Genomic DNA, 24,195 nt, shown 5'->3' on the forward strand with positions numbered 1-24,195 from the left:
AATTATGTACTATTAATTATGTAATATTAATTATGCATACTAACTATGTAATACTATTTATGTAACCCTCATGATGTTAAAATAACTATGTAGTACGAATTATGAAATACTAATTATGTAATACTATAATAATATAACAGATAATACAAGAAGGAAAGAAACAAACCAACAACAACAAGCAAATTAAAACATTGCACCTCTTCTCCACGTGAAGAGAACCTTTCTCCATGAGAAGAGAGACCAACTATATAAAATAAACTTTCAGTTTCACCCCGTCGTGGGTCCTACCAACCCCCCCCCATTCCAGCCACCCACCCCACCCCTCCTTTTTTCCGTCTGTAATAGACGCTACATACATGCAAAAGTCTCGTGTTGAAGGCTATAAAGAAATATGACTTACTGGAGTGTCTGCATATTCTCCCGGCAACCATCCTTAAGTTTTAAATTAATTATCTTGAGAACGAACAACTAATCCTCGACCCACGGACAGACATATTTATGACTTATAGAAGAAACGTTGGAACACTCAAAAAAATATTTCGTCTCCAGGGCGCCAAGATGATTTTCTTCATGAAATTGATCGTGTTTTTAATTATAATATTGTTCCTATTATAATAGTGTTGATGTTTTTGTCTGTTAGAAAATTCAACGACAATGTACTAGCATTGAACTCATAAGCATGAAGGCAAGAAATAGATTATATGCTAGAATATTGAATAATGAACACATATGTTCAAAATTCAGCTTTTCAAGCAGTTTTATCGCCAACCTCAGGATTCCTACTATCCGAGACTTATTTTATAATTTGAAACCACCCCCCCCCCAGCCCCGAATGTCAAAGAGTAAATTAGAGAGTCGTAAAAATCTTGGCCTGTATTCTTTTGAAGCGTTTAAGGTATCATTGTAAGCTATAGTGATAGACAGGGCGATATTATCATGCACCATACCAACACCATGAAGACACATAAACTTGATCATGCTTTGAAGTACTTCAAATAATAAGCAATAGTATAGGCTATAGTCTTACATCTGATTGAATGTACAGGGCGATATTATCCTACACCATTTCAACACCAAAGAGTCACACTAGCGTATGCCGTTTTTGTTGAAGCAATTCCTTGATATTTCTATAATGAATGCGGTACTACATAACACCCACCTTACACCAACTAATTCATGTTCATCGCACGGACAATTTTCAAGTCTGGCATGACACACATATAGTCCAATAGATGACTGAGCAAGGATCGCACCACCTCACATCTATCTAGCACCCAATGCATTTATTTTATTAAAATAATTCATCTGTCATCGATATTCTTTAATCTTCACAGCAGAATTCCAACAATCTATACGTACATAGTAGTTGCTTGGTTCATTCTCTATACTTTTCCATCCCTGGCGTCTTTACTTCGCACCGTGACGTCAGAGAAATTTATTTATTGACTAGAATTTGTAGAAGCAGTTAATCAGTTTTATTTTACAAGAACTCTAATAATCACACGACCTTCCGTTTTAAGCATTTCTTCTCTTTGTTGTTTCATATATATTTTTTTCTTGCATTAAAGCCTGTTGATATTTATAGCGTAAGGTGTGATGCAAGTAATTCTTCTCCCAATCCGCGATCCAATCTTCCAATAAAGTATTGACATTGTGTCTTTTGCCACGTGGAAATCATCCCGCCCAGCCTTTGGGAGACCATCAAATTAAATCAAATCCTTACTCCTTTAAATGTCAAGGTTAGACTAATGTTTTGTTCTTTTACACATCGTCGTAAGATTCTGTCGTCGTTTTTCTTTATCTTATTCTCCTTCCTCTTCTTCTTCTTCTACTTCTCCTTCTATCTGGCAATGTTTACATGATTTGGGGCAAGTTTAGATCCAAAGAAAACGGTATATGTTAGCACCAAAGATATTCACTGGCCAAATTTAATCACGGCGTAGATTAGCCACATAAATGATGGAAAACACCGCATCATACGAAAATGCCAACGCTGAAAACCACACGAAGGATAACAGATAATTCAAGGAGTGATTATTAAATATTCATATTATGTTCGGAGCAATAGATCAAAAGACGAAGGGCAAGAAAACCGAGATGCAGACAACTGTTGTAGATCAAGTGAGGATCCGCGATGGGGAACTCTTACCGTACATCGAGATATTAAGTAGCTGACATTGACTTTTGCATCGTGTTAGGCTAGTAAAAGTTGAAGCCTTGGTTATTTGTTGTAAGGAGAGGAGGTCCGACAAAGGTAGAGAGACGGGGGTGGCATGGGTGGGGTAGGGGTACGGGGTAGATAGCACGTTAATGTTTTAGCAGACAACTGGTTAATTCCCATATGTACTGTGCACTAGGAACTTTGTTGTAAGAGTGGAAGGAGAGGGGGGGGGGGTTAAGACCTCGTCCTCCCACAGAATCGAGCAAGGGAAGGATTAGCGATGGTGCAACTTCTAGACTTGGTTTGTGCATCAAGATGGGGTGGGTTGATGATTAGTGGGGTACATGTGGTATGCGTATAATGGACAATGCTTATTATTCTACTCTCACAGCTTTATAATTGCATTGAACTTGTTCGACAGTCTTTTGTATTATATCCAGTTACCTACTTTCATCGCTTAAATCGGTTCCTGCTGAGGGTGCTGCATCTTGTTCATAGCGGTGATGTGAAGTCCACATAGGATGTGTAATGTCCACATACGATGTATAATTTGTATGAATTAATCACAGCTCGCTGATTGTAATCTTACAGCTTATCCAATACCCTTCACTACCTCCTCACTATATTAAATGTCTGGTCCAACGTCCATTATTGAAAAATATTTGTTTCTTTTCTGAATCTCTGTAACTCTGCCTCTTTAGTATATTTTATGGCTTTATTTCTCTCTTTATATTTCTGTTGAATGAATGCCCAAATAAATTGTTTTACTTGTCCAGAGGCCTATTCATCGCAGAGATAAACAAACATTGATACAGTCTTTAAAAAAGAAAATATAAGGTTTTTGTATTTTGGTGAGAAAATGTTAACATTGATATGAAATCGATTCGAATTTTATATGGTTGGTTGACAAGTGTTTACACAGCTGTATTAAGAGGACAAACACATTTGAAAGTTGCTGACAGACAATCTGTAAAGTGGTTAGTGATATGAAAGACCATTTATTAAGCAAAAAATGAAAGAAAAGACTTTTCATTCGGTCTAACTTATTTGGAGAATAAGCCTACGAACAGTCACTCATAAATAGAGGGCGATAGTACATGTTTGTAATTCGTTGTGATAGTCTGAGCGATTTGAGGCTGTATTGTTAAATTGTCCCTATTAATTCAAATTTTTATAAATAATTCACCAAAATTGACTTTTTAACAAAAACTATAATTATTAAATTAATCACAATGAACTTTACGTGTTGAAATACCGACGAGTGTTGGTGCAATTCTTTAAGAAAGACACGAGCTGCCTACTAACTGAATATTATTTTCGGAAAATTTCTCTTCTTGCCCTTTATTTTCAACATTGCAAAGTAGCCTATATCTACAGAAAACGTTGATTTAAACACTATGACATTTTGTAAAAATCATGCTTTCATCACCACGTACCTGTTACCTGTCCTCACAGTGTGCCCAGCAGCAATATCCCCCCCCCCCCCCCTCCTCTGAACATAAGATCAGCATGCTTCCATGCCACGTAGGGAAGGTGGGTAAATGGAACTCGTTATCCATAGATAATGATGGTACCTATTGCCTTGTAACTAGTCCCTAGAAATAGCTAATAACACACACAGTCAGGAACCTATGAAGCTCATTATTTGATACATTATGCACCTGGTCATGTTACTCAGTATATATTGACCGATTTATGAATGATAGTTAACAAGGAAGTTTTCAGGCTTAGTCAATTTCAGATATTTTCGCGGAAGTGCATTTTTACTCCAAATAACCAGCCACAGAGTAAGGAAAATTATGATTCATCTGTTCGCAGAACATTGTGAGGAAACGAAAGATATTGATCGTATTAGTATTTAGTGCACACACTTTCAAATTTTACTTTTGAATGAACATGCGGCTGCTCGCGTATAATTGTGGCATGTTTTTACTTCATATACAAAGTTCCTTTTCCTTCGCACCGAGAGTAGATTTCTTGGAGAGTTTCAAATTTGCATAAGATATCTATGAATAAATATGAGGCACATTTTACACGTGTAATGACGTTGTACTCTTCTTTCTACTTTCTGCAGTGTAAGATGGTGGTTGATTTGCAAGCCTTATTTGCATAATAATCTATGAATAAACACGAGGCACTAGGGCCATGTGTAATGACATTGTACCTTTCTTTCTACTCCCTGCAGTGTAAGATGGCGGTTTTCTTGCAAGCCTCATTTGTATAAGATTATATGAATAAACATGAAGCACTATGGCATACGTGTAATGACATTGTACACTTCTTTCTTCTCTCTGCAGTGTAAGATGGCGGTTTGCTTGCAAGCCTCTTTTGCATAAGAATCTATGAATAAACATGAAGCACTATGGCATATGTGTAATGACATTGCACACTTCTTTCTTCTCTGCAGTGTAAGATGGTTGTTGATTTGCAAGCCTTATTTGCATAAGGATCTATGAATAAACATGAGGTATTATCGCCATATGTGTAATGACATAATTGTACCCTTCTTTCTTCTCCCTGCAGTGTAAGATGGCAGTTGGCTTACAAGCCTTCTTCGAATCTCTCGGTTCTGGACCGCCAAAGTTTATGATCTTTGGAGGGGCGTGTCCTAGCGTAACCACGCCCATCGCAGAATCGGTACACTTTTGGAATATTGTCCAGGTAATAAAACCTCATATATATATATATAAACATTGAATATTTAGATTGAATATTCAATAGTTCACTGTGGTAAATTTAAAGATTTTTAGTGTGCCGCCAAATCTGACATATAATCAACTAATGTCTATTTATTTATCTTCAAAACTGTAAGAGATTTTTTTTATTTTGACTGTCATCAAAATTTCAAAATTAATTTTGTAGCTAAATTCATTCTTTAATATCTTGGCAAGATTTGGAGGGTCGGAACTTTCATGTATTCCGAAGTTCGTATTAAAATGATTTTTTTTTAACCAAATTTCAGAATTATGAAGTTTTAAAGGTGAATACTGCCTATTTATAAAAAAAACCACACAAAAGAGATTTTTTTCAAAGAAACTTCATCGGTACCCTAATGACGTCACAATTAACAAGAGAAATACTACTCTACGTTATTTTTTGATCGTTATATTAATGATATTTGGTAGTTTTCACATTCTCATCCATATGGCATAATTATTATGAATTTCAAATTGATATGTTATCTTAAGTATATGTATTACTAAATGTATAGTGTGATAGCTGCGCAAAAATTGGCAGAGAAGGGTATTTAAAAATATATTAATTAATTGATTTACTAGTCAACGCAAAATCTTGGCATTGATGGAAGGCCTTTTATCAATATCCATGACAGCTCTGATGAGATACTATCAATCTTACAACTATGTTCATATCAGAAAGCAATAAAATAAAACTTATCGGTAAGAGATAATTCCTCGTGGATGGAATTAGTTAAGTAACGGTTTTACATTTGCCACGTTCATCGATGCGACCCTAACTTACTGATTTAAATTGCAAGCCAGTTCCTATTTGATAATTAGTAAGCACATTCCCTAGGCGTGTTTCTCCAAACGAGTTAAGCTGATGCTAGATCATCGTAAACAACTCTCCTCTCCTCTCCTCTCCTCTCCTCTCCTCTCCTCTCCTCTCCTCTCCTCTCCTCTCCTCTCCTCTCCTCTCCTCTCCTCTCCTCTCCTCTCCTCTCCTCTCCTCTCCTCTCCTCTCCTCTCCTCTCCTCTCCTCTCCTCTCCTCTCCTCTCCTCTCCTCTCCTCTCCTCTCCTCTCCTCTCCTCTCCTCTCCTCTCCTCTCCTCTCCTCTCCTCTCCTCTCCTCTCCTCTCCTCTCCTCTCCTCTCCTCTCCTCTCCTCTCCTCTCCTCTCCTCTCCTCTCCTCTCCTCTCCTCTCCTCTCCTCTCCTCTCCTCTCCTCTCCTCTCCTCTCCTCTCCTCTCCTCTCCTCTCCTCTCCTCTCCTCTCCTCTCCTCTCCTCTCCTCTCCTCTCCTCTCCTCTCCTCTCCTCTCCTCTCCTCTCCTCTCCTCTCCTCTCCTCTCCTCTCCTCTCCTCTCCTCTCCTCTCCTCTCCTCTCCTCTCCTCTCCTCTCCTCTCCTCTCCTCTCCTCTCCTCTCCTCTCCTCTCTTGTAACTTAAACTTTGTTTTTCATCTTATAGTTATCATACGCCAACACAACACCAAGACCGCGGCAGAAGAAAACTGGTGTTCCTGACAAGAATCTTTATCCAAATTTCTACAGCACCGTGCCTTCTGAAAACGATATCGGTGCTGCAAGGATTAAACTATTCCAGCTTTTCAACTGGACCAAAGTTGCAACAATACATCAGAACACTCCTCGATTCATATTGGTAAGAATATGTACTAATACTCGATGAACACACGACCTCGCCGGGAGTCAGATCGGACCAAAGGGACAAAAACGTAGAAAATGTGGAAATGATATTTAGTATCCCGTTTTTTCCAGAGTCCCTCCATATTTTCACAAGCCCCTTGAATATTTTCCAGGACACCTGGTTGACCCAGGGCCCCCGGTGCAGTATCCCCCTAAACTCTTCTATCTCTTCAGGAATGGACCCTTCCATTAAATCTTTTATTTTACCACGACATCCCAGGATTACAGGAAAAAATGATTCATTACAAATTAAATACTCCCCAATAACAAGATTTATAGTAATTTGTTACAGGCTCAGAGTAGCTCTATCTCAAAGTATAGGAGAACTGTTTTTTTTTTCTCATCTCTTTTTGTTCTGATCAGACTGCCAATGTGTTACTGGCATCCAAGAATAATACCAACAAAAACCCGACGAAATATTCAAAGTTGTATTGAAATCTGATAAATGTTAAGCGAAGTAGAATAAAAAATGATGGAAGAAAATGTGTGGACAATTTTCATCTTTCATTATCATGTGAAACCTCCGGAAACGTCTTTGAAAATGATTGTATCTATCAAAACTGATGAAAACTTTCTGCATCTTTATAATGTCTGCATACTCGGACGTAAAAGGCAATTGGTCTTCCGTCTCTTTCTGACAGTCGACAAAGTAGGAGTGCCGTTTCGTTTGACAGAAATCTGAAGATGGGAGGTCATTTGAATCTGTTAAAGGTAGTCTGTATAGGCTCCAAATTATAGCACACCGCTATAATTGCTAGAAGTTTTCAAAAAGTACTTTCCTGGAGGTCTTTACTCTCAAAATTGTCCTCAGACATTCTAAATGTCCACACAGGTAACGAATGGGTGTCCCAGTGAGGTAAACATCACAAAGGGTGGTAATAAATACAGTTTATCAATTTTGACTAACGGTGACCATATTTGAATATCTGGCATATTTGGGGACAATTTACAGCATACCTTTACGTTTAAGAAGCTATTTTGTCTTGTTAAAACGAGACTAGTATAGTGATTTCGTACCGGACCGAATTTAGCTTACGGAATCACCCGGGGGAGGGGGGTGGGGCTAGGCGATTATGTGGGCTCATTTAAGCATAACCCATTCGAGTGATGACATTAGTTGTTACTTAGCTAACGTTCTATAGTTACACGTACGGACAGAGCGCCGTAATATGAGCAACTAGGCATAACTGCAGTGTCGGCACAATTATTACACTATAACATCTCTAAAGTTTCTCTGTTTCATTGTTTATTTATTTTTCAATCTCACAGGACAATAACTCACATTTCGGTTTGTCACGATATCTGTTTCAAGATCATAAAATAACCCGCGAGGTTTGATGAATAAACGTTGCTGAAAAATTCATCATTTCCTTTTCTGACTCAAGAAGTCATGTTAACATATTTCTTGTTCTCTTCAAACAGTAAACTTAAAAGACAAGCTAGATTAAGTATGTATGTGTTTATATAATTTTTTTCTTTGTATTTCTCTGTTAGCACCCCCCAACACCCCCCCCCCCCATGTGTGTAGGGGTAATATTTCTTGATCTGACCTGCAGGCGTTGACAGCTTTGCCTGGTAATATGTTACTGCAATGTAAAATAAATCCAGGTTTGAAGTGGGGTATTTTTTTCGTCTACACAAAATAGACATATAATATATAACATAGTTCTATATATATTTTCTTTCTGTAGGCTCAGGCGACACAGGTTGATCTTGCTGTAGAGAGAGGAATAAACATAACAGCTAAAGCTGATTTTGCACACGATCCGCTAGAAGCTGTTGAAAAAATCAACGTAAGTATCGAGACATTTTTTAAATTTTATTCTGTAAACTACGCTTTGCGTTGGAAACTGTTGTAATATATGAAACCATCATGTTGGACAGGCGAAGGAAGCATTTTGTCCATAACTAAAATATTATATATATATATATATATATATATATGTAAATATATATATATATATATATATATGTGTGTATATATATATATATATATATGTGTGTGTATATATATATATGTGTGTGTATATATATATATATATGTGTATATATATATATGTGTGTGTATATATATATATGTATATATATATATATATATATATATATATATATATATAGCTGGTTGGTTGGCGTCTATCTTGGCGCAGAGTGCTCTATGTTCAGTGGACAGAGCGGAATATATGTTGATACTAGTTGAGACTAGTGGAACACTACAGTGTTCAAGTTGTCTGATGATCGCTAAAACGCGTGAAACTCCGAGTTACAACTACTAGTGTTCCACTAGTCTCAACTAGTATCAACATATATATATATATATATATATATATATATATATATATATATATATATATATATATAAATATATATATATACATATATATATGTATTAGGAAAAACAAAAACAGAGAAATAAGATATGACTCATAATTGACAAATAAGGAGTAATGTTTTAGAAAATATATTGGACTTTTCGGTTCCCCTGGGACCTTCGTCAGAAAACTTGGCAGTCGAATTAAAAGTACAAAATGTAACACAATGAAAGTTTGACGCTAGATAAGTGTAAGTTGCATTGATGGAATTAATATACAAATAATGAATGGTTATGAGTGCAATAATGCAAATATTTCATGATTTGAAAGATGAAATGTTCCATTCAACGAGGCGCAGCCGAGTTGAATGGAACAAATTACATCTTTCAACGAATGAAATATTTGCACTATTGCACGAATGGAAACCATTCATCATTTGTTTTATACAACACCTTCAAATTTGGATATAATTGGATGTAAAATGCACTCATGCAACAGACTGTTTGAACAGACAGGTTTCTCTGCTCTCTTACCATTGAAAAAAGTGCTATCAAAAAAGTATAACGCATGGTTCTATCATCATAGCGTGCAATAGAGCGGATTTTGCATGCAATCGACGAGCAATTGACCAATCAAATGGCCGGAATATAATTAGGTGTTGTATAAAACCAAATAAACCATGACTGTACAGGAAGCGGATTAAGGAGCATTGAACGGATTATTGTTGACGAAGGTCCCAGGGGTCCCGAAATATACTTTCTAAAACATTACTCCTTATCTGTCAATTATGAGTCATATCTTGTTTCTCTGGTTTTCTCTAATAATATTTTCTTTATATAGATGCCATGTCAAGAACTTTTAAAAGATTTTCTTTTCTGCAGCATTTGCAGACAATTTATGTTGTCATGTTAATAATAGGGGTCCTTCACGTATAATTGTGAGGCAGCCCCAGTGTCTTCTTATGCTCTGTTTTGTCCTCCCGAAAATCAGAATTTGTTAAAGGTTATGGAAATTTCACAATTTGATCATGGAAGTTTATCGTCAAGAAAGTGTGTGAACGTTGTCGTAAGCGATACACATTTGGAGAATCGATTTGGAAATTGATCCTAAAGCAGAATTTGCAATAAGTTTTTAGAAGCTTTTGTACAGGATCTTATACCGGAATTACCAAAATTGAAGCACAGGGTGGCAGAATCATATCATTTTAGACTTGCCCAAATCTTTGGTCTTGTGTGTGGAGAAACATAATACATGTTAGATCTCCCATGATTTGCCTTAGCTGTTTGGTTCCGTTGTTCATTACTGTTACCTCTATCAGATAAAATCAAAGAAGATGGTTGTGTTGTGCCCCCACCTACCCTCCCCCAGCCCCCCCCCCCATTCCCATCCCCACTTTAATTTCCCGACTAGTTCGGATTGTACACGAGTCATATAAGTCTATCATGATAACTTTTCGTAAAAAAAAAGCTTTCTGTGTAGAATAAAACGGCTGTAAATGACCAGTTAACTGGGAGACATGTTATATATAGGATATAGTTGAAATAATTAGCTTACACGTATTTTACATTATAGGAAATTGAGACGTACCACGATTGACGTAAACATACATAGTAGACTAAGCCTCATTACGTAAGCGTTGAAATGTATCCTTTCCGGATAAATACATTCATAAAATAAACTGTAACGCTTTTGGATACTTTAAGAGAACAACTTACAATACTCAACCAGCGCCCCAGTGGCGCCAGAAAGCAAAACGGTTTATACCTTTCTCAGCCCCAGTTACATTGAAAGAAGTTTGACCACTGAACACGACGGTATTTATTGTTACACTGAGACTTGTATATAGCCTACATCATCCAGCCGTTTACTAATTCAGTACCCATGTATGACTGACTTAATTATTCTGGTCCTACCCTGCTGGTAAACCAAATGTATACAATCAAATTAATAATTAAAAATGACATAGCCAATTAAGTCCTATTTCAATTTATTTGTAAGTGTAGTAAATAATACATTATATTAATGCAATAATGGCCTATATTTAACAATATTTCTGGATTTTGTAAAATTAACGCTGTCTTTTCATGTCCGTGCCTTTATTTCTATCTCCCTCTCTAACTCCCCCTTTTTCTTCATAACTGGGATGACTTTTCACATCCAAGAGTTAATGACTTTTTAATCTGTTGTTATGGTTACCATATGGTTAAAACATACCGCAACTAACATATCGACATGATGTTTTTTTTCCTTCTTCAGTCCTCTCGAGCCAGGATTATCATGGGATTCTTTAGTGAAGCGATGGCTAGGAAGGTATTCTGTCACGTGAGTAGACCATGTATAAAGTCACAGTTTATGCCCTTTGAAAGTGTCGGATAACCACCGCATGTATCAAGTAACGGCGTTCGATAGAATATGCATGTGTGCACTCTGTAATTCCACAGAGCCGGGAATTCGTTCTTTGGTGCAGTCTATAGGGGTGATCGCTCAACTGAGGAGTGACATTTTTCTTCTCACCGAAGAGTGGCTTCATAACAATTTAGCTCTAAAACTAGAAAATATTTTAAGCCAAATAATAATTCAGGGACAAATAAAAAATGACGATGATGATGATGATGATGACGACGACGACGACGACGACGGCGACGGCGACGACGACGACGACGACGACGACGAGGAGGAGGAGGAGGAGGAGGAGGAGGAGGAGGAGGAGGAGGAGGAGGAGGAGGAGGAGGAGGAGGAGGAGGAGGAAGGGGAAGAGGAAGATCAGGATCAGGGTCATGATGATGATGATCAGGATCATGATGATAAGGATAATAAGATTACACCGTCTCTAAAAGTGTGGAATATTGTTTCTACTTCTAAATTATTTGTCTTACATTGTGTTACATTGATGACTGGACAACCCTTGACCTTTAACGCAGTTTCAGAACATGTAACGCATAAACGCAAGATTGTAAACAAGCTATGCCGTAAGCAAGTTAAAACGTGTCTAATATGAAGCTGGTATTGCCTCTTCATGGTTGAAGTGCGAGCCCTTTTTTTCGTTGAAAATAACAGATCTTACCACAACCCACTCCGATCTCAAATTTGTATATTAACATGTAAGTTATGCATCAGCACGTCTCATACATTCCCTAGGAGAAACTTTCAACAAGTCTGCACATTTCTGATCAAACTCAAAATATGTAAACAAATTCTTGTTGCTTCAAAGACTCGGTTTCGACTTGAAGAGTTTTGTATCTTATATTTCGATTAAGTTTTTTCTGTCCTTTCTTTTATTGGGAGAGAGTCGGTGGGGGGGAGGGGCGAGGGGGGCGGGTGATTGATGTTTTTTTATGTTTTTCATTTTCTTATTTTTTTTAAATAAATTGTGTTGGTACTTTCGATTAGTGCGTTCACATACGAATCCACTCAAGCACAACTGAAATGATGACATTCAACAAAAGAGCAAATTTGTTGCAAACTCTTTTCCGCCTCTTCCCTACCCCCCACCCGCCACCCCCAACCCACCACTCCCCAAAACAAAGAGTGGTGGAGAATCGGGGAGGGTATTGAACTGTTCGTGTCCATGGTGTGGTGTAAACATCTTTGGATGCATAATCTTTCTACAATATGCAAACACGCATAATCCTTTTGTTGCAATTGATGTTTTTGCTAATCAAGGGAAACTTATGACAAACATATAGCAATCTGATCAAAAGCAACTGTACTGCAGGCAGTTTTCAACATCTACCTGAAGTAATATGTATTCGGCGTTCCAAGAAAGTGCAAAATTTGGCATCGTTCTTCTAATAAGCCTTCAGCTGATACAGCTTTTGTTGTCTACGTCACTTCCTGTGAGAATTGTATGGAAGAAAACACAGTTTATGAGAGAGTACAAAATACTGCATTAAGTTTTAGCATATGCGGTGTTGCTCCACTTCAATAAATTAGTATATAGTATATCACTGATTTCAATACTTTCTGTGTTCTATTAGGATATATCAGCTGATACAGGCTTTGTCGTTTTACGTCACTTCCTGTGAGAATTGTATGGAAGAAAACACAGTATGTGAGAGCGTACAAAATACTGCATTAAGTTTTAGCCTATGCGGTGTTGCTCCACTTCAATAATTTAGTATATAGTATATCACTGATTTCAATCCTTTCTGTGTTCTTTTAGGATATCAGCTGATATAGGTTTTTGTCGTTTTACGTCACTTCCTGTGAGAATTGTATGGAAGAAAACACAGTATGTGAGAGAGTACAAAATACTGCATTAAGTTTAAGCCTATGCGGTGTTGCTCCACTTCAATAATTTAGTATATAGTATATCACTGATTTCAATCCTTTCTGTGTTCTTTTAGGATATCAGCTGATATAGGTTTTTGTCGTTTTACGTCACTTCCTGTGAGAATTGTATGGAAGAAAACACAGTATGTGAGAGAGTACAAAATACTGCATTAAGTTTAAGCCTATGCGGTGTTGCTCCACTTCAATAATTTAGTATATAGTATATTACTGATTTCAATCCTTTCTGTGTTTCTATTAGGATATATCAGCTGATACAGGCTTTGTCGTTTTACGTCACTTCCTGTGAGAATTGTATGGAAGAAAACACAGTATGTGAGAGAGTACAAAATACTGCATTAAGTTTAAGCCTATGCGGTGTTGCTCCACTTCAATAATTTAGTATATAGTATATTACTGATTTCAATCCTTTCTGTGTTTCTATTAGGATATATCAGCTGATACAGGCTTTGTCGTTTTACGTCACTTCCTGTGAGAATTGTATGAAAGAAAACACAGTATATAAGCGTGATGGAAATTGATGTGTAGCCTTGAACACATCATGAAACACTCGAACAAGATAATCCTGTCAGCCATCTCGAATCAATAACGACTCCTTCGCATTTCAGGTTCTCATTTCCTCTCTACTCCCAGATGCATTGTTGGAAACACGTTTTCTTTCTGAGAACAAACTTCTCTCTTCCTCTGTTCTTTTTTGTGGTTAAATAGTTTCCATTTTGTTAAGGTAAACGAACTTTAGAAATCCTTTGTCTTGAAATGAATGTACCATAAACAAAGGTGCCTCTCAAGCTAACTGTTTAAAGACTTTTAACTATAAAAAATGCAAAAATAAAAAAATAGAGTTGATATCGTAGTAATTGGAGCAGCCAGACAGATAATAAAACGAACGCAAAATTGATATTACCATAGTGATAATAATTTCTTAAATCACATACATTGTGTCGAAATATTGATGTGACATTATTTCAATTTGATATTTATTTTGTCTAAAGTTCGCTGCGTAAAGGAACATTAATGCAGCCGTATAGATACAAATATATATGTTATGGGTAACTTGAACATAACATAGAGTACACGTATATGTATAACATACACGTGCTATAAAATATATATGTATACAATATACTTAATACAGATTTTAAACATGGCTGTGTAAAGTACATGTGTGTAATACATGTATAAATGAAACATATATTTCACATATACATATATATGTATGTACACTATGTATGTAAATGTACATATATGTTATAGATAAGTTACACTTTATATATATAGTTACTACAGCATGTGTTAATACATTACACACTACAAGTATAGTGTAACAACAATATACTAACACTACGATATGTATTTATGCCTTACTCCGTTAGGTGACTTATAGCTCTACATGGCGTCATATGTATAGGTGACTTGAAAATGAATTAAACTAGCTGTGTGTCCTGGTTAACATTAGAAGAACGTGTTTCACTTTTGCATACAACGCAATCATATAACTATTGGACTCATTAAATACAGATTTTCCTCGCCTATAAAACAGCAAATATACATGTGTTAATAATCTACACAGTTAAAGGCACTGCAACGATTTCCAACAATAAAGATTACACCCTTGCATGGGTAGATAATGCTATAGATACAGAATATAACGACTTGTTTTCATTAAGTGGTATGGATTTTAACTTCTTTGCATTTTCGCTAACAGTAGGAAAATGCGTTTCCCTTCCCCTTCCCCCTTCCCCCCTCCCCCACCCCTCTCTCTTTGTTGTCTTACTTACTCCTTACTTAACAAAAAAAAAAGAGACAAATTGAATAGCATTTTAATTAAAACCTCAAGTGTTCAATGTAGCTTGGTATGCTACAGTTACTTTGTCAACCTATTTAATATTTTGCATTTTATAAAAAATCTACAAAGAGTTAATAACCTACTATCGCTTAATTGCTTGTTTCCAATAAAAAGTGCCCATTTCCTTTATTAAATTGCACTTTTCATTAATGAAATCGTTTCCATTTGTTTGTAACTAAAAGCTGTCCTCTCCACGTAAAATGAAAAAGAAAGCTTGAATTAAATAAAAGTTAGGCGCAATTGTTGAAAACCGTTCAAATACTTGAGTCTGTGCTGTAGAATGTCCTGTGGATTGATTTTGAATGGGAGTTTTTAAGAGGGAGATAATTTTGCTGTTTTCCGACGCCTCTTGCTCCACAGCTTCCCCCTCCAGCACCTCCTCCCGTCACCTCTCTCCCCACACATCTCTCCATATACCTTCTCCCCTCAACTCTTAAATAATACTTCCCTCCTTATATCTCCCTCTCTCATTTCTTTCCAAACACCAATCTCTGCAAACCTTTCTGTCCACTGTTCTTTGCCCTCACCTGTTTTCTGCGCCTCCCTCTCTCTCTCTCTATACGCTTCACTCCTCACCCCACCCCACACCCCCCACACCCCCCACCATCACCACATGAGGACATAAAACACTTATGATTTTATGATATTCTTCACCTGATGAAAGTTTATTTCAGAGAGCATCCCTTATCTCTACTATTCCAACTAAGACATCTGCTTTGGCTGCAGATATGGGAATATAAATGCAATATATTCACAGTCCTATAGTGTAGCTTGCTGCGTTTTAAAACGAGTATATAATCCTCGGATATCAATCACTTTATCACAGATTATATTCAATCGCTCAATCATATCGTTCCTGTACACACGTCACTGCTTTCTAAACCAAGTGGACTTAGTGTTTGAAACAATATAGATTACGTTACCATTAAAACAAACGATATGGTACATATTGGCGTTAGTTATCAGTCACTCTATCACTGTCATTAGCCATGTTTTTGCGTTCTTCAAACCTCTTCTTGTCATTGTACTTTATGAAAAACTTTCAAAATATGAAGTTTGACTCTACAAGTTTCAAGCATTGCTTCTTCACAAATGTAGTGGGCGCTATTTGTTAAGATTACTCCCCTTATATATAAAAACAACGATTCAATTGTTCTCTTCCTGCTGCAAGAGTGCTCAATACGTAGAAGTAGAGCAATATTATAGTATAGTCTACCTATACGGTAACTTACAGCATGTTGTTATTGGAGTTACTGTACTGTACAGTACAGTTAAGTATAGTACCGTACTGTATACTGATCTGCACTGTACTGTACTGTACTGTACGATACAGTACAGTACTTTATTGTACCGTACCGTACTGATCTGCACTGTTCTGTACTGTACTGTACTGTAATGTACTGTACTGTACGATACAGTACAGTACTTTATAGTACCGCACCGTACTGATCTGCACTGTTCTGTACTGTAATGTACTGTACTGTACAATACAGTAGAGTACTTTATAGTACCGTACCGTACCGTACTCATCTGCACTGTTCTGTACTGTACTGACTGTACTGTACGATACAGTACAGTACTTTATAGTACCGTACTGTACCGTGCTGATCTGCACTGTTCTGTACTATACTTTACTGTACTTGGAAGGACATCAGTAGCAGCAGATAACATTGACTAATGCGTTGTTGCACTAAGCCTATACCTAACATATATGGAGGATGTGATTGCAGTTTTAGTTGCTCTCATGGTTCTGCTATAAATAATGTGTAAAATCGGAAGTAATACTAGGATTCATTAAGGAGTTTTTGAAGTGTCATCCCTCATTTAATTTTTCCCGTCAAGAGCTTAACTGGTTGTATTAGGTTTCATTCCTCTCGGGATGCAAGTAATTTTTTTTACGAATACTAAAAAAGAAAAAACAAAGAGGTGGAAAAAAAAACTACGAGCAAAAATATTTTAAATCTTTCTTCGGCAAACTAGATAGTATTTCGTATTTTGACCGAAGGAAAGCATATCAGTGTGTTTTAATGCAACCACCAAGACTCTAACGTCTTCGTGTTTATAATGAACATCGGGGAAAAAGATACAGCAAATGATAAGAAAAAACATAAAATTACAAGTGGAAGAAGATAAGTGGGTATCATGTACCCTAACTTATAAATATATATATATACCAATGGCCCAAGGAAAGTAGTAGTGTAAAGTACTGTACGCCAGAATCTCATTAAGCATCTTGATAATATAAAGTATTGTGATATTGTTCTCGAAGTGACTGTGAGGTCAATATATGAAACTCAATCCTTCTATACGTCTTAAGTATTTGGCTCTTTCATATTTTAACTGAAGATTTACTTTTTGTTTTGGCCATTCATGACTTTAAGGGAATATTCCAGTAGCAGATAATAAATAGACAATATGAAGAATTATATTTTATATATAAGGTGAAAACATAATTTGAATCTTTGTTCCTAACTCAAGGGTATTGCTGTTTGAATGTAAACTGTGTTTTCTAGAATTAACCCTTCAATTCCGTTTGTGGTTTGGTCATAACAGCGCATTGAGACTTAAGTGTGTATTTGCGCTCTATAAGAACTGTGTATTATTATTATTATTATAACTGGAACATTCATAATGAGAAACTCCCTAAGAGCAGATGATGGTATATGTTTAGTTAGATATTCGGTGTAGAAAACAATAGCGAAGAATGAGGATGTTATGACAACTCTATGAAGACTATATATATATATATATATATATATATATATATATATATATATATATATATATATAGGTAAGTGATTGGAAGTAAAACAGCCAATGTTTGGTTTTGGCTGTTTTACTTCCAATCACTTACCTAATTCAATTATTGTATCTCACTCGAGATCCAGCCTTTCTCTAAATGCAGCATAGTTGTTTAACAGTTTTTCCGTTATTCCCATATATATATATATATATACATATATATATATATATATATATATATATATATATATATATATATATATATATATATATATATATATATATATATATATATATATATATTTATATATATATATATATATATATATATATATATATATATATAGTAGTACCTCTACGGTAAATGTAAAAAGCATTGTCAACTAATAACTAGAACAGTCGTCAGAGAAAACAGTAGGAATGGAGGGTGTGGGAGGGTCTACCATTCAACCTCTGCCCGAACCGCCATCCACCCCCCCCCCCCACCCCGTCCTGTCTTCTCCTTTGCATACACCCTGAAACATCGAATTAAAATACTCCGTCACCCAGCTTTTCAATCTCCACCATATACCAATCCTACAGTTTCAACCCGAAACAAAGTAACCTGGTTAAGGTCACAGACCTTTGTATGCCACGAAAATATAATTAATTTAAAAGCTGTTTAACTCAGGAACGACGTCTCATCACGAAAGTGCGTACTCGAAGGTCGTAGGCAGTGAATGAATTTTTGTGACGTAATATTTATTTCCTTCAATAAAACATAAAACTTTTAGTCTCAATTTATTACAGACTCTCGCCAGATCTATCAAAGACTGTTTAGAAGAAATCCAAAGTAGTTAAGAAACTATTAAAGGAAATAAGAAAACCTAGTTCATCATCTGTTTCTAAGATGAATAAACATAGAGACTTAAAATGACAGATGATGTATAGAGAGGTTATTAACAGATGAAGCGATGCGGAGAATAATTTCAAAATTGTTAGTTTGCATTCTTGTGATAGCTCAAAGTCGTAAGTGAACAGATATGCGAGTGCATTCAACCTTCAGCATTTAAATAATCACTTCTTCATGGTGACAATTAACATATTGAAAATAGATATGACAGTAGATTGTATGATAATATTCATAGTGAACAAATGTGACAGTTAATCAGAAATATTACCATCACGTGGGTGTATATGACAGCACCTTGCACGTGATGAAACTCCAACACAAAATGAAATGTGACAGTACCTTGGTGATAGTGTTCAATTGAACATTTGTTACAGCCTATCGGAATGATCATCTTTTGAATTATTATATATATATATATATATATATATATATATATATATATATATATATATATATATACATATATATATATATATAGGCGCGGATCAGGTTGAAGGTTCTCACCAGCCTCCCCTCCCCCCAACAACACCTATCCAAACCGATTATTGACATAGCTAATATAGCCTTAATATGCATTGGTGGCGGGGGGGGGGGGGGGACCCACACCCCTTTAAGTCCCTTTTAAGGACTCTAGGCCACCCCCCCCCCAAAAAAAGGCGATATATATATATATATATATATATATATATATATATATAAATATATATATATATATACATATATTTGTATACATATATATATATATATATACAAATATATATATATATATATATATACAAATACAAATATATATATATATCTATATATATATATGTGTGTATATATATATATATATATACATATATATATATATATATATATATATATATATATATATATATATATGCAGCACATTGCACGATATACAAAATATACAATATATATATATATGGCAACACATCGTACGATATACAGTATATACAATATATATGGCAGCACATTTGAAAATATACCGAATATACAATATATATATATATATGGCAGCACATTGTAGGATACACGATTTTGTTCATAGTGAACGAGTTTTGATTTGCACTAACATTATACCAGTTCTGTCACATATTCAAGAAACATGAACCTTATACTGATAACTTCCTGCATAGAACATTTTATTTGCAAATTACCTTATATTGAAACTTTTTGTCTAATGAACAAGTGTGATAACATATTCATAATAATCGTATTCATGACAATCCTCCAGAATTATCATGGTATTATTTCCCCTCTCAATAAAAACCAAGTATATGCCGTCTTCCTCGTAACAAAAAACAACTCCATGTTTACACTATAACGCGCACTTGTATCTTATTTCATTTTTTTACTAAAATGGCATTTTTTTCTTGTCTGAAGTATGATATTTTCTCTGCGTCTTTGCGAGAAACATGACACGTCATTATGACATAATTATCATAGATTTGTCAGATATTAGTCTGCAAAGCCGTTTTTTATTATGATTATTTCCGTCATTTACTAACAGAAGACATTTATTACGAAATATTTATTTCCACTTTCGTAGTTGATAAGCCAGATATTGGGGAATTTCCCATGAGGCATTGCGACTACTTCACAAGAAGGACCAAGTCTAGTTTTTGTCATTAAATTTCTTATACTTTATATGTATGTGTGTGAATAATGCATTTTCAGAAATACCAGCTCTGACAATTTTACTATCTTTGTTAGGAAGTTTGTTATGATTTTTGGAATCGAATTTCTGTAAATACATACTTCATGGTTTCATATATATCGGGAAGGTCAACGACCAGAATAAATTAGCCACAGACATTTACTTCAAAAACGAAAAAGTGAAAGGTTCAGTGTATTAGTTATGAGAGAGAAAAACAGTCATAGTGGTTTTGAAAAATATATACTTGACTATAATGAGGATATCTGCAAAATGTTGTCTGTAATTTTTTAGATCTTTGAACTTGAAAATGTCTCTAAAACAATTGGAACATATTCTGCTGACACAGTTAGTATATTAAACTTCATTTTAAACTTATATTTGTCATGATTAAATATAAAAAAGTTACTAATGATGGTTTAGAAGAGGAAAAATCTTCTCACCCACGACTTTCACAACTTAAACCTCAGATCCGTATACATCGCAAGTCGCATATTGCCTTCCCCGCACCCACCCAGTTGGGACAATTTTTTCTATACTGTTGTGTCATGTTCCGCTTTCAGAGCATTCGTGTCAGTACGAGCAGTATGAATATCATGTTTCCATCAAACCAAGGTTAGGAACTGTTTGTACTGTCAGTGGGAGTGCTTTGAAGCAAGATACGAGAGGACAGTATATAATGGTATTAGCATGAGAATCAGATAAAGGTTAGGAACTGTTTGTACTGCCAGTGCGAGTGCTTTGAAGCATGATACGAGAGGACAGTATATAGTGGTATTAGCATTAGAATCAGATAGAGGTAAGGAACTGTTTGTACTGTCAAAACCAGCGCTTGGAAGCATGATATTGTAGTACAGTTTAGAGAGGTATTAGCATTTGGAAATTGTCCCAACTGGTTGTTCCCTACGTTGTGATATATAGTAACGGTTAGTATAGAAAGAACAAGTGTTGCATGAAATGATGTCGTGTCACACTCTTCGTTGCATTCACTGTATTTTATCTTTTCCTACCAGGATTTATATGATCATGTGTGATTTCTCGCCTGAAGTCACAGACACATCAATCAATAACTTAATTATATTTATTTGTATCAAGCTTGAAATTTCACACTAACTGATTTAATGTTTCAGTTTATATTTTCTTCTGTCTTATGTTATCTTCTTTCCTGCTGCCTTTTTTCAATCTTGTTTTTTCTATCTTTAGTGAATTTAAATGAATATACGACCCTAAGAGCTGAAATGTTTACGACTTTCACTTAATCTCGTCATGTTAAGGGATACACTTATCAACTTCTCAATAACTCTTGAGGGTCTTATTTTAATTTTTGACTACGAGCTGGTAATTAAAATCTGAGAATTATCACATATAACAAATTAGATACATTTATGAATTATTCCATGCAGTACAAATCGGGAAGAAAAAGGGAACTTTACATTAATTTCCTCGTCTAATCGTCGTCACGGTATGTGTAATATTTTAACGTAGATAAGTTGTGATATATGTTTAAATATGCAGCAAGGAGCTCGCCACATGACAACATTTATCGGATATTACTGTATACGTCCAAAAGAGCCGACTAGAATAGAAAAAAACAGAAGAGGGACATATAAGGAAGTTTTAGAGGGAAGTTACAGATTATGCCGGAAGTAGTCTGCAACTCATAAATTAAATTGTTGCGTCAATAGGGCTGTCAAGGCGGAAACAGTATAAGCGCCGCAACGAATAACGTTGTGGCTACAGTTTGTAACATGGTGAGGGAGAATATGCAATCCCCTTTCTTTATTATTTTTATTATTTATTTATAGTATTTAGTATTTATTAGCACAATCATGCGTTTAGACCAAAAAAAGGGGGGAACCCCATTCCCCGTTACAAACAGAGTCAGCTTCAACGACCCCAGGGCCACACCCGTAATTTGTAGAATCCTTGACCAGCTTCGAGCATTTCCACAAAGTTCCACCTCCCCCCTCCCTCCCCCCCCACCAGAATCAGTGAAGGAAATTAGGAATCTGCCCCCACTTTTAAAATCCTGACCTGTTATTCTAAAAACATGACAACGTGTTGCCGGGTTCGAAACTGAATGTTCTCTTTTATTCTTCTTATCAGTGCCGTTTCAACATATATATATATATATATAAATCCTGCAATACCTTCTGTTTTGAGTTATATTTTATTATTGTTGTTTATCATATGAGACATGTCTTATTTATTGTTACAGGTCTATAAACAAAAGCTTTATGGACGCACATATGTCTGGCTTCTGCCTGGCTTGTACTCCAATAAATGGTGGACTAAAGCAGACAATAGCACAGATTGTACTCCGGATCAGCTACACACAGCTCTAAAAGGGTACATCGGCACAGATATATTACCGTTGAGTACACGGTCGGAGAAGACCATTTCTGGATGGGTAAGACATTTAAATTTATTGAGTGCACAAATCTACAGGTGGTAAAGCCAAGTTTGTCTCCACACAAGAAAAGTAGTGCTGGCCTTTAAAGCACGTGTGTTTACAATCATACGGTGGCTGGTCAATTGATTAGATGCGCTCGAGAATGAATTATAATGTCAGTACTTGGTGTAGTTTATGCTATCTAGTAACAAATTATTAATGCTCGAGTGAATTTGAGGAGGCCTGTTTTTCTATAGGCAGGCTAAACCATCATGTATATGGTCCTAATAATTTCCACCCAAAAACAATTCCCTGGTATTAAAATGACAATTAAAAGTGAAGTTTTCTTCTTATTTTTCTGTTGCTTATTTCTCATGTCAAAGCCTGTAATTTTATCATACCCACACAACACTGTAGACTATCTATCATTAGACATGATCCTTGACATTGATAGCATGCCCTCATGAATTCACGCAATCACTTTCCTGAAAGAAAAGTAGACACATTCGCAATTGCTTTTTTTTTACAACATCCGAGGGGAACTAGCCAATCAAAAACGGCAGTAATTGGAAGGACGATGAATAACGCAACTTTGAAAATTGAAGCTTTGACCGGAAGGCTATGTGATGTAAAACTAAGAGCATCTGCAGACACACCAGGGATTAAAGGATAAATGGAGAAACAAATTCTGACTTTTTGTACTTATTTTTAGATACAAAAAGGTGTCAATGCTCATGAAACTTACTCTATGAAGGGCTACCATATGGAATTAATACGACATCCAAGAGGCCATGAGTTTTAAAGTCAAGGTTCTTACTTATTGAAATTCCAAACGTTAGCTAACGGTGAAGGGAAAAAACGACACTTGCAGAACAGAAACAGAAATGACGGAACGATTAAAACTAGTTTGGATAGGGACATCATGAATTCAGCAATAACCGACCCGTATGAGTTAAACCAACTGAATGAGGGGAGGCGGAAGGCGGGAGGGGGGATACATACCTGGTATGTGTGTGACAATACGTTATATGTATACATTTAGATCATAAGATGTCACAGTGAAAGGTTTCAGCGAACTCGCAATGGTTCCCTCTTATTTATCTGGAAATATCTACACTTAGGCTAAAATAATACTACGAGCATAATGTTATGCTATACATGTTAAGAACATTGATGTAGTTCTTAAAACATGGACAAAACCACCATTATAACTTGTGAACATTTTGACGTTCCATGCCCGGTAATTGCCTCAACTTTATTGAAAGAGGATCGGCATGGTCGCCCTTTAGCGCTCATGCTGGCGCAATGATGAATCTCTTTTTATTAGGATCGTTAAGCTGAGTTCGACGCGACTCTGAACCGGCAATGAAATGTATGCCGTATATACATTTAGTTGCTACGCAACGGTATCATCGCGCCGTATAAGAATGCGCGTATTCAAATTTATCAGTTCATCTGCGCCCATGTAGATAGTGATATATTTACTAAATTGCAATGCTGCGCATTTTTGCGTCAACGCGCGC

At 35.9% G+C, this 24,195-nt stretch overlaps 1 protein-coding gene across 7 annotated transcripts in view; it reads left to right on the top strand.

Moving 5' to 3' along the window:
- Positions 1-24,195, top strand: part of LOC139983565 (gamma-aminobutyric acid type B receptor subunit 2-like) — a 204,768-nt gene that overhangs the window by 154,473 nt on the left and 26,100 nt on the right. For all 7 annotated transcript variants that reach the window (XM_071997202.1, XM_071997204.1, XM_071997203.1 and 4 more), the window contains 5 exons: positions 4,685-4,822; positions 6,306-6,497; positions 8,233-8,334; positions 11,107-11,172; positions 22,499-22,690. In XM_071997202.1, the coding sequence (XP_071853303.1) occupies positions 4,685-4,822; positions 6,306-6,497; positions 8,233-8,334; positions 11,107-11,172; positions 22,499-22,690 (690 nt within the window). The remainder of the gene's footprint in view (positions 1-4,684; positions 4,823-6,305; positions 6,498-8,232; positions 8,335-11,106; positions 11,173-22,498; positions 22,691-24,195) is intronic.

Source organism: Apostichopus japonicus, chromosome 16 (assembly GCF_037975245.1).
Source record: "Apostichopus japonicus isolate 1M-3 chromosome 16, ASM3797524v1, whole genome shotgun sequence".
Lineage (NCBI taxonomy): Eukaryota > Metazoa > Echinodermata > Holothuroidea > Aspidochirotida > Stichopodidae > Apostichopus > Apostichopus japonicus.